Source organism: Engraulis encrasicolus, chromosome 18 (genome assembly GCF_034702125.1).
Source record: "Engraulis encrasicolus isolate BLACKSEA-1 chromosome 18, IST_EnEncr_1.0, whole genome shotgun sequence".
Lineage (NCBI taxonomy): Eukaryota > Metazoa > Chordata > Actinopteri > Clupeiformes > Engraulidae > Engraulis > Engraulis encrasicolus.
The window spans coordinates 18,226,431-18,242,865 of record NC_085874.1 but is presented as its reverse complement, the minus strand read 5'-3'; the positions used below and the strand labels follow the sequence as shown (position 1 = coordinate 18,242,865).

The following is a 16,435-nucleotide window of genomic DNA, read 5'->3' as shown; positions in this document are numbered from 1 at the left end:
TTCCGGTCTGCCTAAAGGGGCGTGTCATAATACTCCTAGCATTGAATAGAACAGTCCTTAGGTCTGCCTAGGTCTGCCTAAAGGGGGATTCCTCCCCCCCTCCCCCTTGCAATAATAGAACCCGGAAACAATGGGCAAATGGAACCTTTCTCTCTCTCTCTGCTATTAGTATGACTGAATGAACAGAAGGAAGGTAAATCTCAATTATTTAACTCAAGGGGAGGTGCTCAAATTAGCTTATTTCCAGAAATGGTAGAAGTATCGCTTTAAGTTTTGGGTCGTTAACTACTGTGAGTTCCTCCCCGCGCCGCCCTGCTTGTGCGTGACTCTCTCCCCCTCTCTCAGGACATCGAGTACATCCGAGCCAATTACAACATCGAGAACTTCATCTACTTCAGCTACCACCAGGGCGAGGAGCAGGGTCAGCTGTGTCACCTGGTCCTCAACCCCACCTTCCAGCACTACACCAAGCACTTCCTCAAGGAGGCGCTGCGCCTGGCCCACAAGACCTGCCTCTACTTTCCCATGTACCCCCCACTCACTGAGAACAAGGTCAGCATTGGCATTGTACTTCGATGCAAAAGCAGTCTGTAGTTCTCAGTATATTGCACGTAGGGCTGCTCAATTGTGAGAAAAAATCAATATCACGATTATTTCGCACAATATTGATATCACAGTTTTTTAAACAATATTTTTTTAAAGATAAATAATTGGGTAGTTTTGGGTAGGAAGTCTGCTCTGTGCTCACAATGGCTCAAGTGGAGGGGAAAGTATTGCGCTTGGCATAACCTACCTTTTGGCAGTAAGGACAAATGACAAAAAATATTGTTTCAAATTGATATTATGAAATTTGATTTTGTTTGACAGCAATATTGATATCATATATCAACATAAATTCTACGTATATATTGCACTGCCCTAATTGCACGGCAATATGTAGGTATTCAGGCGTCCATTGGATCTGCCAATACAATCCCATATACCCCCCCACTCACCCAGCACTAGGTCAGCATTGGCGTCTTACCCATATGCACAAAATGCTATAATTATGCTACAATTCTGTAGTTCTCAACTGTATTTATTAGAGATGCACCGGATCCTGATTTTTAGGATCCTGCCAGATACCGGATCCACTGCTTAAGATCCTGCCGGATCCGGAACCGGATACCGGATCCTACGAAAGGGTTGAAACACATAGCCTACTCGCACACGTGGGCCCTTTTTATCACGTTGGCTCAAACTATTTTGACTGAAAAGCCTCGGCTACCGGATCCTGGATCCTGGAACCGGATCCGGATCCTGTGAAAAACCCTATTATCCTGCCGGATCCGGAACCGGACCTTGGATCCGGTGCATCTCTAGTATTTATTTCTCCTTTATTTTACTGGAGTAGTCACATTGAGGCTGTTGCCTCTTCTCCAAGTGGGCCCTAGCCAAGAAAGCAGCAAAAGGCAAAATGCACTACATGGGACACACAGGCAGACAAGAACAGACATCTCACAAAAGACAGCATATCCGTAAAAAGCAAGGCAGAATAGATTAAGATGTAAAAATATGCAGGACACAGCATTACAGATGCATTGTGGGTAGCGGTCAGTTAATATGTCCAACATGCATGATCCTTGATCAATTTCTCGCCAAAAGTTTTCCTCCTCGCACACACACAAGCATACGTCTCTATACCACGACCTTGTCCCTTGTACTTCTATCTCTCTCTCCTCTCTCTCTTTCCCCTGTCTCTTCTCTTCCCATCATTCAGTTGAGATTATTCCATCCACACCCAATTATCTCCGCACCTCTTTCCCTCCCTTCCCCATCCCCCGCCATCACTCTCTCTCTCTGTCTCTCTCTCTCTGTCTCTCTCTTGCACAGATTCCGTCTGACTCGCTACCGTCATTCTCTCTCATCTGTCCTCGTTCGTCTGTCATCCACACAAGTGCTCTCCATCACTTTCTTTCTTTCTTTCTTTCTTTCTTTCTTTCTTTCTTTCTTTCTTTCTTTCTTTCTTTCTTTCTTTCTTTCTTTCTTTCTTTCTTTCTTATCCCGCAGTTTCTCAGTGCCTAAAGTAAATAACCCCCCTCACATCACAGGGATCTCTCACCTTTTCTCTCTCTCTCTCTCTCTCTCTCTCTCTCTCTCTCTCTCTCTCTCTCTCTCTCTCTCTCTCTCTCTCTCTGTATCTCTCTCTCTCTCTCTCTCTCTCTCTCTCTCTCTCTATCACACCCTCTGTGAGGTAGCAGGTGCTGTAGGGCCTAGGAGGCTCCACTGTGAAGCCATGAGAGGCACACATCACATCACATCACATCCCTCCACTCAGCTTCTCTCTCTGTCTCTCTCTCTCTCTCCCTCTCTCCCTCTCTCTCTCTCTCTCTCTCTCTCTCTCTCTCTCTCTCTCTCTCTCTCTCACTCTCTCTCCCTCTCTCAGTCTTACAGCATCAAAGCCGTGTCGCCTCATCTGCTAATTGCCTTGTACAAATATGTGCCAGATTGAGAGGTGAAAGGGTGTTAATAGAATTATGGGAAACAGACTAGACGAGGGAGTAGGGGATACTGTGTGGCATGAGAGAGAGAGAGAGAGAGAGAGATATGCTGTATTTCAGTACCTGCAGAATGAGCCTAGCCTCCAGAGGTCACATGCTTCTAACCCCAATTAACCTTTAAATATTTTGCTCTATAAATCTTGTGACGAGTTTTCCCTCGTTGGCCTTCACAGTGCCATTGTGGACACTGTAATGCGATGTGGCAATCGTAGCATTCAACAGAAGTGTAGGAATGAAAATCCCAAAACTCATTGTCACAGAGGGTAAAAACCCTGCTGTGTTTCCCTTCAGCCCATACAAAGAAAATATATATATATTAAATATTGCAAATATTATCATAGTCATGAAGTGAAGAAAATTAAGAAAAGTGCTCAGGAATTGTACATGAAGGTGTGGTGGAAAACAAAGTGTCATCAAAAAGGAGAGAGTCCAAGGCAAAACATTTATTATCATACTTATACATAACATTCTTCCTATGGAAATCCCATGGCAATACTGAGTATTTTTTTCCACCAAAATTGTTGCAGTGATTCATCAACTTGCTACAGGACGAAAGTTCTGACTATGCTTTGTCGCTTTCCAAGTTTGGAGGAGTGGAGTTTCCCTCGTAAACTCCCACTTCTTGTAACTGTCTTAGAGCAATAATAGGTTACTTTGTTTTTATCTCTTTAAAATAACTACTGGTATCAATTTTCTTCTAAAGCTAGCACTGTTTCCATTCAAGAAATGGCTCTGAATGTGATATTTTGCTCATAATCTCATCGCAATAGTTGATTTTTATAAGAATGACTTTAACAAATTTTCACTGTCCAGCAGAAACCCTGTATCTCCACTATGTTTTTACTATTTTATATGTTCTTTATTCATTATAAAACATAAATCAGTTCTACTGGTCAGTCTCCATGTATGATCAAGTATATAATAACCAACTTAACATAATGTTGAAATGATGATTCATTTAGAAAATAGTGAACCCTGAAAAGTGGAGATGCAAGGTTTCAGCTGGACAGCGACAAAATATAGTATACTGTAGTTCTAGCTCTTGTGGTAGTTAAAGTTCTTGGTGTGAACACGCCTTCACGGCCACGCCACCTTGTTCCCCCCACCATGTGTTCCAGAATTCCTGTGCCCACTCCCTCACGGCGGCTCTCAACCACATGGTGCCCGTGCGCCCGCGCCGGCAGATCGTCTTCTCTCTGGAGGAGCTTGGCATGAACGCGCCATCACAGCAGATCACCAAGGAGCAGGTGAGAACGCAGGCGCCGGTCGCAGAGAGAGAGAGAGAGAGAGAGAGAAAGAGAGAGAGAGAGAAAGAGAGAGAGAGAGAGAGAAAGAGAGAGAGAGAGAGAGAGAAGCGGAGCAGGAGAAGAGTGGAGAAAGGAGTAGGATCCGGCTGCCAGTCCCGCTGGGCAAACATACGGCAGTCGGAGGGGGAGAAACGGACGAGAGGGGAGAGAGTGACAGGGAGCCACAGACGGAGCAAGAAAGAGAGAGAAAGAGGCGACAGACATGAGTAGAATGAGGTGGTTTTAGAGATGGATGCAGTGAGAAGGAGTGGGAGTGAGAAACATATGGAGAAGGAAAAGTGTGAGAGAGAGAGAGAGAGAGAGAGAGAGAGAGAGAGAGAGAGAGAGAGAGAGAGAGAGAGAGAGAGAGAGAGAGAGAGAGAGAGAGAGAGAGAGAGATGAAGAGATAGTGTAAGATAGGGAGTGAGAGAGACGGGGAGAGAGAAGGACACAGTGACAGAGAGAGAGAGAGAGAGAGAGAGAGAGAGAATGAGGGAGGGAAAATGGATGAGTGGAGACATAAATGGTTTAGATGGGTAGCACATGGAGCAGCCCTGGAGAGTGGCCTTGGTGAGCTGAACTGAGCACAGCATGGCCATGTGTGGTGCACCAGTGACGAGCGGCGCGCAGGGAAGACTGGAGGAGTCTAGACTGATGGATATACATAGACCTGAGGACTGTATGACTAGTCTAAGGTATTATAATAACCCTTTCAAGTAACCCAATGTCGCTTTTAAAAAAGTAGATGGGGCTAGGGAAAAGAGGGGAGAAGAGGGGAGGGGTAGAAGTGGAGTTTGGGGTGCAGAGTGGTTAGGACCATAGGCCCCAGTGAATAAATGTGATTTTAGGTGTTTTTTGAACGTAGCCAGTGTGGGGGCTTGGCGGATATGCAGAGGAGGTGGGGGCAGCAACTCAGAAGGGCTCCAAAAGTCTGTAGCCTGGACCGGTATTATAATAACCGGTATTATAGTATAAGTATTATAATACATTTTACATGATAAGAGTACATGACAAGTATTACTATTATAATAAGTCTTGATGTATGGACAGGGGACAAAGGGAAGATAACCGGAAAGTGAGATATTGTCAGGCTTTGAAGCAACATCAATGTAGGTACATTGAACTGAGATTAAGATCACACCAATGAAGGTGATAAATCTAAACCAGAGGAGGGGGAAACCCCCCCATCCCCAAAAATTGCACTCTGCTCATGGAGAAACATTAGGTGCTTTTCTGGACCTATTGTATAATAAATGTTAGCACGTCGTTCATTTTCTAAATGAGTCATTTATTTATTCAGTCATTAATATTAATTGGGCTTCTTGAGGTTATGTAAGGCATACTAGTCGCCAAGAGGTACATTCGGCAGAAATGATCCTATACTGGCTGAGACAAATATCTTATGATATACCTTATGATATAAGATATTATCTTGTGAAATATATTATGATATATCTCTTGTAATATTTGTTGTTATCAAATAATGACCCTATATGGGTGTTGTAGTTTCCATTTTATTGGGCGCTATTGTGGAACAGTGTTTATTAAATGTCAAAGTCTGAGGGCTACTTTATGTAAGTGGAAATAATTGCACACTCTGCCAGCCACAATGATACTTTTGTGATGGAAAACAACAAAATCAATGACATGTAAATTCAGCTGACTCTGAGAGGAATGACATCTGTTCACATACTCGTATATGGTGGATGTTGGATCTTCTCCACAAGGTGGTACTGTTTTGTAGTTGAACTCTAAGGACAGTTAGTGAAACCACTAACTGTTGTGAGGCTTTTTTCCTCATTCCTGTTGTTTTTCCAACTTCAATAATTCATCTGAATGCACCCCCCTACCCCAAATTAATGATTAACCACCCGCCCACGTCTCCTATCAAAATCACCCCACTCACCACCATTGCATCCCCACCATCGCCACCTCAGCCACATGTTTCACGCGTGCCGGAAAACACCTTCAAATGAAGCAGATCGAAACGCCTGGGTCGTACATGGTGCTTGTCTGTTTATGACCCCCTCGGTGAGCCCCCGGGTTATTGAACAGCCTGTTTTTGGTGGCAGATGGCCGCGGGCACAGATGGCAGGGGAAGATGTTTACCCGTGTTGCTGGTTGACAGGTAACACGGACTCAGAGACGTGGACAGGCACATATGTGTGTGTGCGTGTGTGTGTGTGTGTGTGTGTGTGTGTGTTTGTTTGTTTTTTTTGTTTGTTTGTTTGTGATCAGCCACCAGCAACAGCTAAAGGCACACACTGCCCACCTTCTTGACATACTGACACCTGTTCACCTGCAACCTACACACACACACACACACGCATGCACGCACGCACGCATGCACGCTAGGGGTGGAACGGTTCACAAAATTCACGGTTCGGTTCTCTACGGTTCTTTTTTTTTTTAGTTCATGATAAATGGTGCACTGGGAATATTAAACCATATTTATATAACTGCAGGTATAAAGTGATGATGCGCAAGTTGAATCAGCTGTCGTCAGCTGATGTGCCCTGTCTGAGTGTTCCAAATGCCCTCTTTCAAGTGGCTATTAGAATCAGAGTTATCACTAAATATCCTACATATGGTTTGTATAGGCTTATAATGTGAAAATGGTGTGATTTTAATTGTGTAATCCTCTGATTGGTCTCATACGTTTTAATCAGAGAGACTGGATAAGATACTCCTAGAATCTCTGTTTTACATATTTTTCTGGGCAGTACATGAATTGCGGTTTTCCACGGACTGCATCTCACGGTTCGGTATGGTGTGTGAATTGTACGGTTTCGGTTTTCGCTGCGGTTTGTACCATCCCTAATGCACGCACACACACACTCACACACTCACACACACACAAACAAAAAACTCATACACACACTTAAACTTTAGTCTATCTATCCCCATCCATCCATCCATCCATCCATCCATCCATCCATCCATCCATCCATCCATCCATCCATCCATCCATCCATCCATCCATCCATCCATCAGTTTCCCTATCCCTGTGTTAGAAATGATCTTTCCATACAACTGTACTTTAAACCCTCTGCACACAACTCTAGGAATTCAACACCAACCACAGGCGAAGATCCTTTGTTCTCACAGGTCTACAGATGGCATGGAAAAAAAACAAAAACTTCCAAAATCAAAATGGTTTCTGACCTAACCAACTGTTATTCATGGCGCCTTATAGTAGTTGCTTGCAAGTGACCTAAAAAGCCTGCATGCATTTCTTCCACGTTCATTTCGTGATTTCACTTCTCTCATCTACCTCTGTGGTGTTTCTCATACCCTATGTATGTCAGTTATCTGTATTTAATGGATGTTCCGTACTGTTAATACCTCTCCACCTCCATCCATCTATTACACTGGGTAGCGTTTTTCTGTACTACTCAGCCTTGATACGTTTCGTCTGTAATCATAAGTTCCACAGCTTCGCGTCAAGCCAAATCAACAGATAGCACGGGCAACACTCCACACATATCCGTATCTGTCTTTTTTTCTCGTAAGGGAATGAAATGGATCTTAATGCGTTAACGGGATGTGCACCTACGGCACTGGCACGCCAAAGCGAAGTAAGCCAGGAGCACAAACAAACATGGCTAATGGGCACACACTGATGAGGGAGGCGATGTTTGCTGCCGCGGCGCCTTGTCACATAAATCACACTGCGCCAACATTACACGGGGGAGCGAGGCTACTGCTGGGGGTGGGTAGGCTAGGGTGGGTGTGGTGGCTATGGTGGGGAGGGGAGGTTGTATGTCCGTGGGGAAAGCATCTGCATAGCTTGCATATGCATAGCCCGTTTTGAACTCAATGGCCATCTGCGGCATTGTTTTTTTTTTTTTTTTAAATCCATGCGGCTCAGTTACATAATAACAATTGTTTGACATTCAGATAGATTTGGTGGTGTGTGTAAGTATGTCATCTCTGCGTCTGCCATGATTTCAAAATGTGTGTGTGTATGTGTGTGTGTGCGTGCGTGCGTGCGTGCGTGTGTGCGTGCGTGTGCGTGTGTGTGCGTGTGCGTGTGTGCGTGCATGCACATGTGCGTATGTGTCTCTAATATTCAAACTCCGCAGTGAATTGGCCCTCAATTTATTCATTCAAACTGTCAATATCATTTGAAACTCAACAGGATATGGTGATTATTTGCATTGTTTAAATCTGCGTTGGTCATTTTAGAAACAAGGAAAAGCACACACGAATCTCGGTTGCTCCGCGTCTGGCAGCAGGTACACACCTGCCGCATATTCTCTTTCACTCAGCACCCATTTCCAAGCTCTGCCCAGTATCACGGCAACCGCAGCTTTCCAGGTTGCTGTGTAGATAAGGGAACCGTCTGGTGTCTTTGTTTTCCTCTCTAACCCCCCCCACACCCGTCTCTCTCTCTCTCTCTCTCTCTCTCTCTCTCTCTCTCTCTCTCTCTCTCTCTCTCACTCTCTCTCTCAGCCTTTCTCTCCTGCTCTTTCGTCCGTGAGCCTCTCTAAGCCCCATGTCGGGCATGGATGCAGTAATCATGTTTAAACCACCTGTCCCCGTCTCTTGTCAACAGTGGATCGTGTTACCAGCCAAGGTGTGGGCCTTGCTTGTGTCGAGCTCAGGGCCATTACAGATCCACCAAAAGGTCATGTGTCTCTCCACCTACACTTACACAGCCCCGATGCTGCCTAGACAGCAAGGATGGCCACAGGCAAAAGAAAAGGTAGTGAGCTTAGACCACGGGGCCTCTGAAACTCAGGTGCCATGCCATTGCCAGTGTGATTTGGCAGAGTGTTTAGTGTGCATACTGTGAGGCCCTTAGTGCTTGGGCTGTTGGTAGTTCTCAACTAAGTTTCCGGTTGTGACAATGAAATTGTTGTCATAGTTCATTGAAAGGTTTACAGATGTCATGTAGTCTGTCATGACCATATCGATTGCAGAATTGATGTTGAAAGGTGACGCTGGTCTGGGCCTAGCCTTGGCTAAAACAGTTGGGGCCTTTAATCTAGTATCTTGGTTATCTTCGACAGACAAAGAGATCAGCATTTTAATATGGAGAGACTGTGAATCCATCACCAGCAAAGAGTGAAAAACAGACGTGAAAATGTATCGTATTTCACTGCCACGACTCAGCAGTAGCTAAATGGAACCTCTTGTTTTTCTCTCTCTCTCTCTCTCTCTCTCTCTCTCTCTCTCTCTCTCTCTCTCTCTCTCTCTCTCTCTCTCTCTATCTTTTTATATAATTATTCTATCTATCTATCTATCTATCTATCTATCTATCTATCTATCTATCTATCTATCACACAAACTAGACGTCTGTGTGCCCCCTCTCTGTGTAAAAGAACGGCATGAGCTACTCGAAGCATCATCTGGTGTCTTCAGCTGCTTCACATTAGTTGCCCTTGGTCTGAGCCCATCGTTAAGAGTTGGTGACCTTTGTGAGCATTGTACAACAAACAGAGTTCCTGCTTTAGATTATGCAAAGACACCCACCACCACCACCACCACCACCAACAGCAGCAGCCTTGCTTCATCCTAAGTGGAGCAGAGAGGGCAAACACAGAGGTGTGCTGACGTAGTCGCTCTGGCACAGGAGGGGCGAACATGATGAGGTGATTAGAACGCAGCACAGATCTGCCGCCAGGTGCCCGGCTCTCTTTTCTTCTTCATCATCCATCCATCCATCCGTCCATATTACAAGGACGGCATCCATTTTTCCATCAGCCAAAAGGTGTGCACACGGCGGCGGCGGTGGTGGTAGTTGGAAGCTACCCGGCCAATTATTAACACTCAAGGAGCAATTAGAGCGGTGAGCACTGGGAGAGATTATCAGCCAAGCGTGGCAGCTGCCGAACGAGAGTTTGAGTTCGAACGAGCACTCCCGTTCATTTGGGTTGGGGGGGTGGGAGGGTTCAGACGAGCAGCGTGTTCCCTCGTTAATTTCTCTCTCCATACCCCCTCTCGCACCACCACTCCTTCCGTTCCTCAGTGCAAGCGCGGTTGGGGAATGCTAGCACATTTGGAAATTTCGATATATTAGTTTCTGTATGTTCTTAGAAGCGAGGCGGCCTCCATAAAAATGGGTTATCGCTTTTTCTGAGGGATTTAAGGGAGGGAGGAAAGGGGGGGGCGGTGGGGTTGGCTGGCATTCAGCACTCTCTCTTTCTCAATCAATCTCAAGACGTAATGCAAACCCGTAATGCAGATCAGAGATTAAACGAAATTTCCATTTTCTTCCCCCCCACCCCCCATACCCCTTGCTTTTGCCTGCAGTGGCACCGCATTCCCTCAAATGTAAGTTTCTATTTTTTGGGGTAAGTGAACAGCGGTACATTTCTGCTGTTAAGTGCTCGGCAAGAAACATCAGGCAGCTCTACTCTTGGGCCCGCATTTTTATTCAAAGGGGGCCGACAGACGGTGAAAAAGCCGCAAAAAAGGTTGGAGAAAAAAAGGCTTTTGGTGAGGCCTAATCAGTAGCACTGCTTTCAGGAATGTAGTAATTGTCTTTGGCCAAAGCTTTAAAGCATGAATAGAGGGCTAAGAGCGAGTGGGCTAGGCTGTAGCAAATACTTTGTGATGAATGTGCTTCCTTGAAAAAAAATCTATTTCTGTCCATTTTTGGTTTTGGGGGTCTGGGCTCCATGCTCTAAGTTCTCTCACTGAGTGTCTGTCTGTCTGTCTGTCTGTCTGTCTGTCTGTCTGTCTGTCTGTCTGTCTGTCTGTCTGTCTGTCTGTCTGTCTGTCTGTCTGTCTGTCTATATATCTGTCTATCTATATATCTGTCTGTCAGCCTCTATCTATCTATCTATTGTTCTATCTATTGTTCTATATATTTAATTCTTACATACACTTTCTCTGTCTGTATTTTGCAACTACGTAGGCACCATATGCACTCAACCACTTCAATCGAAAGCTGACAATGGAGCCGAAAGTCACCATCAACGCCCAGATAGTGGTCGTGGGAGCCTCGGACACTGGCCTGTCTTTCCTGGAGGCGTTTGTGTTTTGGTGAGTACCTATGAGGCCCTGCCTGACACACAGGAGACAATATAGCACAGCAAAGCAGAAACTCTGCCCCATATTTCATCTGTCAGACTTGAGCCTAAAGCAAAAAGAGATGACCATCTACTGTAGAAGTGGATGGCAGCGATTTCCCTTTTTGAAAGTAGTACATTATTGCCACTTCTAGTGGTGTGATATATAGACGTAAATATGAAGACCTATGATACATTTTTATTTTATTTTATAGCAAAACTGCTGTAGTATACAACATAATGCACTTCAACGGATAGAAGGATTAGTGTGTTCCATAGCAGTGTGGAATTTCCAGATGTGATTTTTTTGTTCCCACTGTTGAATCATTCTGTATTTTCTTCAAGTGTGTCCCGGCCTTAAATATATGGCCCTGTGATATGACGGAACAAAAACAATCTCTCAGAGTTGGATAAGAGAAGCAGTAGCAGCCATTGAATTGTGTTGCATTCACACACAACCACTGTACATTTGTAACTTACAGTACATATACTCCCACTAATACCATTCCTCTCACGAACCACAATTCCACTGTACATTTGTACATAATTCTGCCACTAATACAATTCCTCTCACAAACCACAATTCCATTGTCGCTCAAGTAGATGAGATGGAAAAGGAAAACAAGTGCATCACTGTTGAGATGAATTTAACGAGGGGGGAGGAACCTTGAGGATTTATTGGAGGGTGCAGTGATTGCCTGAAATATGACCTTATAGCCTCCTGTTGCAATCTGCAGCGCGCACACTCCAAACACGCATGCCAACCCAGAGGCAATTAGTGTGGCTTTTTGTGTCTAAAGAGAGATTGCGGGTGCTGCCCTAGAACAGTACTTCGCCATTCCCTCCCCATGTTAAATTCTCTGATTGCTCCCTTCCAAAGGTACGCATTAGTAATGTGCTTCATCAGTCAAAATATTCGTTTGAAATGAATCATTCAGAGAAATACGGAAAAAAAGACCATCAAGAGCAAGTCATGTTGTAATTAGCTGAAATTGTTGGATAAAATGAAATAAAAATGGCAGATAAACATGCATTCAACCTCGTAGAAGTTAAAGAGTAGTAGAGGAACACTATACAGCCAATGCAGTGCAAAGTGGCACAGTTGACAGGATGTGGTTGAGTAGAATGAAATAGTAAAAAAAAAACGATTCATTGTGATAGACATAGGCAGTGGTGTAGTCTACTTTTTTGTGGTGGGTACACTGTATATTTGAACATTTTTGAGGTGGGTATTCTGTATATATTTGTGCTATTCTAACTAATGGAGCGATCAATTTTAGGTGGGTATACTGAAATCCCTGAAATGTTGAGGTGGGTATACTGTGTATACCTGCGTTCTACGTAGACTACACCACTGGGCATAGGCCTAATTATGTTGTGTTAGATGTGAAAGAGTAACACTTTTGAATCTCTGAATCGGTAATTTTGTGTGGTTCCCTTCATAACAAAGGCATTAGTCTTTTAGTATTTAGAATTCATGTGATGCCAATTCTCCATAATAGTCTCACCCAAATCCTATTTTTTCCAAGGAACGACAGGGGTAATTCCAGAAACAGTAGAAGTCTTAATTTGGCTCAATTTCATAGAATTTGCTAGAAAGACCAGTTTTTTGCCTATTTGACATTTTGTATACAGGCTCCTAAAACCTGAGCATTGATTGAAAAATTGAGCAGAATTGTCAATGCTTACTTAAACCTTCATTTCTTTGGCAGCAGGACACACGTGTGCGGCCATGTTTCGTGCATGAACACGTTGCCGTGTGTATTTTGTGTCAATTTTGCACGTGTTAGATACTGCACACGGATGTGTGCGTTCGGTGCAATATTGTCAAAATCGCTGGGGGCGATCGTAAGAAAGACTCGTTACACACCCCCTTTCACATTCCCAGTGTGTATTTCAGGCATTGTATAGCATAACATTTGCCATGTACTTTTAAAATGCCTATATTATTGAAAACCGTGTGAACGTCACTCCCGGGATTAATGGTAAATATGCATAGATGCGGCAGCGGGCATGAAAGGTAAAACCACACAGGTGGTTGTACTTTAAAGTTAAAAAACGCATAGCACATACTATGTAGAATAGTCTATCTGTACTTGAAATGAAGTCGTAATGTCTTGAGACTAGCACAGATTACGTCGACCCCGTAGAGCAGGGCTGTATGTTTGTGCTGTGCTGTCCTTTCAGAGATTAACTGTTCCAACAAATAACACCCCCTCACCTCCGCTTGCTCTCCTGAAAGCTGATAACTGCCTGGCAACATAGCCCATTTGTGTGTGTGTGTGTGTGTGTGTGTGTGTGTGTGTGTGTGTGTGTGTGTGTGTGTGTGTGTGTGTGTGTGTGTGTGTGTGTGTGTGTGTGTGTGTGTGTGTGTGTGTGTGTGTGTGTGTGTGTGTGTGTGTGTTTGCTTTTTTGTAAGAGTGGACAAGCAAAAGGCAGAGGAGGAAAAAGAGGGAGGGAGGGAGGCAGCAGCCGTACAAAAAATGAGCTGAGGGGGAAAGGAGGAGGAAAAATAAGGAGTAGGGGGAGGACAAATTAAGATGGAAACCAGGGATCATAGGACAAAGCGAGAGTCAACGAGCCCACAGCAATGAAGGGAAGGGGAAAAAAAACGACATTTGAGCATTAGGACAGAGAAGATCCACTTTGAGTTGAAGAAAAAGTCTGACGTGGTGCTGTTGAGACACCTGTGTGGAGATGTGCTTCTGCCCCAGTGGGACATGTGAAGTGTGACACTGACATTTTTTTCAGCATGATGGCCTCTGCCGCAGCAGTGCCGAGTAGAATACGTTCCACTCCACAGAAACATGGGGAGAGTAAAGGGGCCTACTCTACTGGACCGGAGATTCTTTAAGTATATAGAGATACAGTATGCCAATGTAATAGGTTGCTATGGGCACCTAACATGACCAGGCACCAGCGAAGCATGAGGGCACGAAGACAAGAAGAGGACGGCTGGTTGGATGTTGAATCGGCCCACAGTCTACCACCACACAAAGAAAAATGAGTGGACAGGGGAAAACATGAAATGTTAATGTTTTTAAATGGTTTTGACACAAGGCCATGAACATTTGTGCACAAAATTCCTTTGGAAAAAGCTGGTGTTTTAATGATTTGTGATTGTACTGTAGCTAAAGTTTGTTCCTATATTTGTGTCATTTGTTCACGCGTGTTTTTTCATTTTTTGTGAGTGTTGATGTAGCATGGTTATGGTCTGTAAATGTGAAATTCAGTAATTCACAGAAGACAGAAATTCAGAAAAAAACAGGTCATGCAAGTAACTGAGATGAGTAATATGAGTAAGAGATGCAGAGGAAGAAAGAGATGGAGCCTAAAGGCAGGCTGTAGTACACAGTACATACAGTCACATGGACTGCATGTGTATGAATATGTTATCGCTCCCCTTTTGTACTGCTCGTGTGAAAAGCGTTGGCAGGGTAAGCCAACATTTCATCATGCCAATAAAGCACCATGGAGTTGAATGGAGACTCCAGAGAGAGAGAGAGAGAGAGAGAGAGATGTGATGGCGTCGGCCGGCCGAATGGACAGCACAGGCCCCATAGGCCCACAGCTGCCACGGCCACTGACCTGAGGTGTGGCGCGGGGCGCAGCGGGCGCTTGCCGCTCCTTTAATTAGCGTCGGGCACCACTGTTCTCCTGTCAGCTCCGCGCCGCACCAATCTGTGCACGCTGTCACTAATGATGTGACTAATGAGGCGGTTAGCGTCCGCTAAAGCCACCAAAGCTGGGGACGGGCCCGGCCCGCCGAACAGTGATGGATGGCTTAGAGTAGAGGGGAGTGGCTCCCTTTCACACACATAAACGCACACCCACCCACACACACACACACACACACACACACACACTGAGAAGCAGACACCAAAACATCCCACTGGCCACTCTTAGGGGTCTGACACACCAAGGCGGTAAAGCGGCGCGGAACGGCCACGTTTTTTACCGGCGTCGGTGAAAATACATTGAAACCTATCTGTCCTTACACACCAACCGGCGGTAGTCGGGCGTCAGCGGCGCGGGAGCCGGCTCCGCGCCGCGCTGCATTTGGAAAATAGAACTCGAGCGTATTTTTCACGCCGGCGACCGGCGGTGTCTCATTCAAATGAATGGCAAAGTAGCATGCTAGCTTTGGCTGTGGCTAGGGTTTTGAATAGGACTGGCCGCGCACGCCGACGCTGTCAGTGTGCAAGGCAGAGAAAAGCACGCCGGCCAAAACTAAGCAGAAAGACCGCGTCCGTCCTGCGACCGTTCCGTTCCGCCTTGGTATGTTTTGGCCCTTATCAGCCAAGTCCAAATGGCTGTCCCCTTGGATTTTCCACAGGTTCGGAAAGGAGGAGGCGGGGACGGGGGACCAAAGTTCAGCCACCACCTACAACCCCCCCCCCCCCCCCTCCCACCCATCTCTCTCCCTCCCTCCTTCCCTCCCTACCGCCCATCCCTTCGCTCTCCCTCCCTCTTTCTCCTGTTCTGTCATTCTCTTTCATTCTATCTGATCTTGACTCAACTCCACCCCGACCCAAGCCCAGCCATATACCTCACCCTCAGCATCTGCAGCCTCACTCAACCCACTCAACTCCATCACCATAATAATATGCGTAGGAGATGCACACATACTACACATACACATACGCACAACTTGCACCCCACCCTCTCTTTCTTTCTCTCTCTCTCTCTCTCTCTCTCTCTCTCTCTCTCTCTCTCTCTCTCTCTCTCTCTCTCTCTCTCTCTCTCTCCCCCCCCTCTCTCTCTCTCGCTCTCTCTCCATCCCATGCTCCTGCTCTCCTCCTCCTGCTCCTCCTTCTCCAGCTCTTCCCACCCACCCCCTACTCTCCCCACTCCATCACCCTGCGGGACGCGAGGTCACGGCAGGGGAAACGAGCGGCGACAGATAAGATGCATTGGGGGCCGCTCTGGTGGTCAGGGGCCCGGGCCACAATGGCCGTCTGTCAGCCACTGATAAGGGGCCCCGAAAAAAAAGAAAAAGAAATTAATGGAAGAAGGGGGAGCGTTCCTGAGTGGGAGGGTCAAATTGGGCGGGGCGGGGGGTGGGGGGAACGGTGACGCATGGTCCCGTAATACGGTCATGACCACCCATCCCACCCCAGAATGGGATGGGGGTGAGGTTTAGGCCCGGATGGGGATGGGGATGGGGATGGGGAGAGGGAGGGGAGAGTTTGGGGTTTGTTCCACGGGTCCAAACTTGCCCTCGGGTGACGGGCCGAGCGGGTGATTAACTTATCACACTGTGGTCAGCGGGAAGGAAGAGAGTCCTTGCACTGGTTGGTTGGGAGATAAGGGGGAGTGTTGGGGCATATGGGTGTGTGTGTGTGTGTGTGTGTGTGTGTGTGTGTGTGTGTGTGCCGGGTGTGAGATTGGATTTGACTTGACTGGTAGAGATTGGAGTCAGGCATAACTGTTCACAGGACAGAGCAGGCTTATCGTCATACTCCTTCGTGACTTATTCCTCTCTGCCAATATCAAGAGATGATGCAGAGGATTTGGTGTGTGGGTGTGGGTGTGGGTGTGGGTGCGTGTGTGTGTGTGTGGGGGGGGGGGGGCATGGGGGTGAGTGTGT

The 16,435-nt window shown here is 46.0% G+C and overlaps 1 protein-coding gene across 1 annotated transcript in view; it reads left to right on the top strand.

The window, feature by feature from the left end:
* The window catches only part of cfap61 (cilia and flagella associated protein 61), a 54,744-nt gene that overhangs the window by 13,836 nt on the left and 24,473 nt on the right, over positions 1 to 16,435 (top strand). Inside the window, exons 14-16 of the mRNA XM_063223166.1 lie at positions 346 to 552; positions 3,659 to 3,787; positions 10,692 to 10,819. Coding sequence (XP_063079236.1) covers positions 346 to 552; positions 3,659 to 3,787; positions 10,692 to 10,819 — 464 coding nt within the window. The remainder of the gene's footprint in view (positions 1 to 345; positions 553 to 3,658; positions 3,788 to 10,691; positions 10,820 to 16,435) is intronic.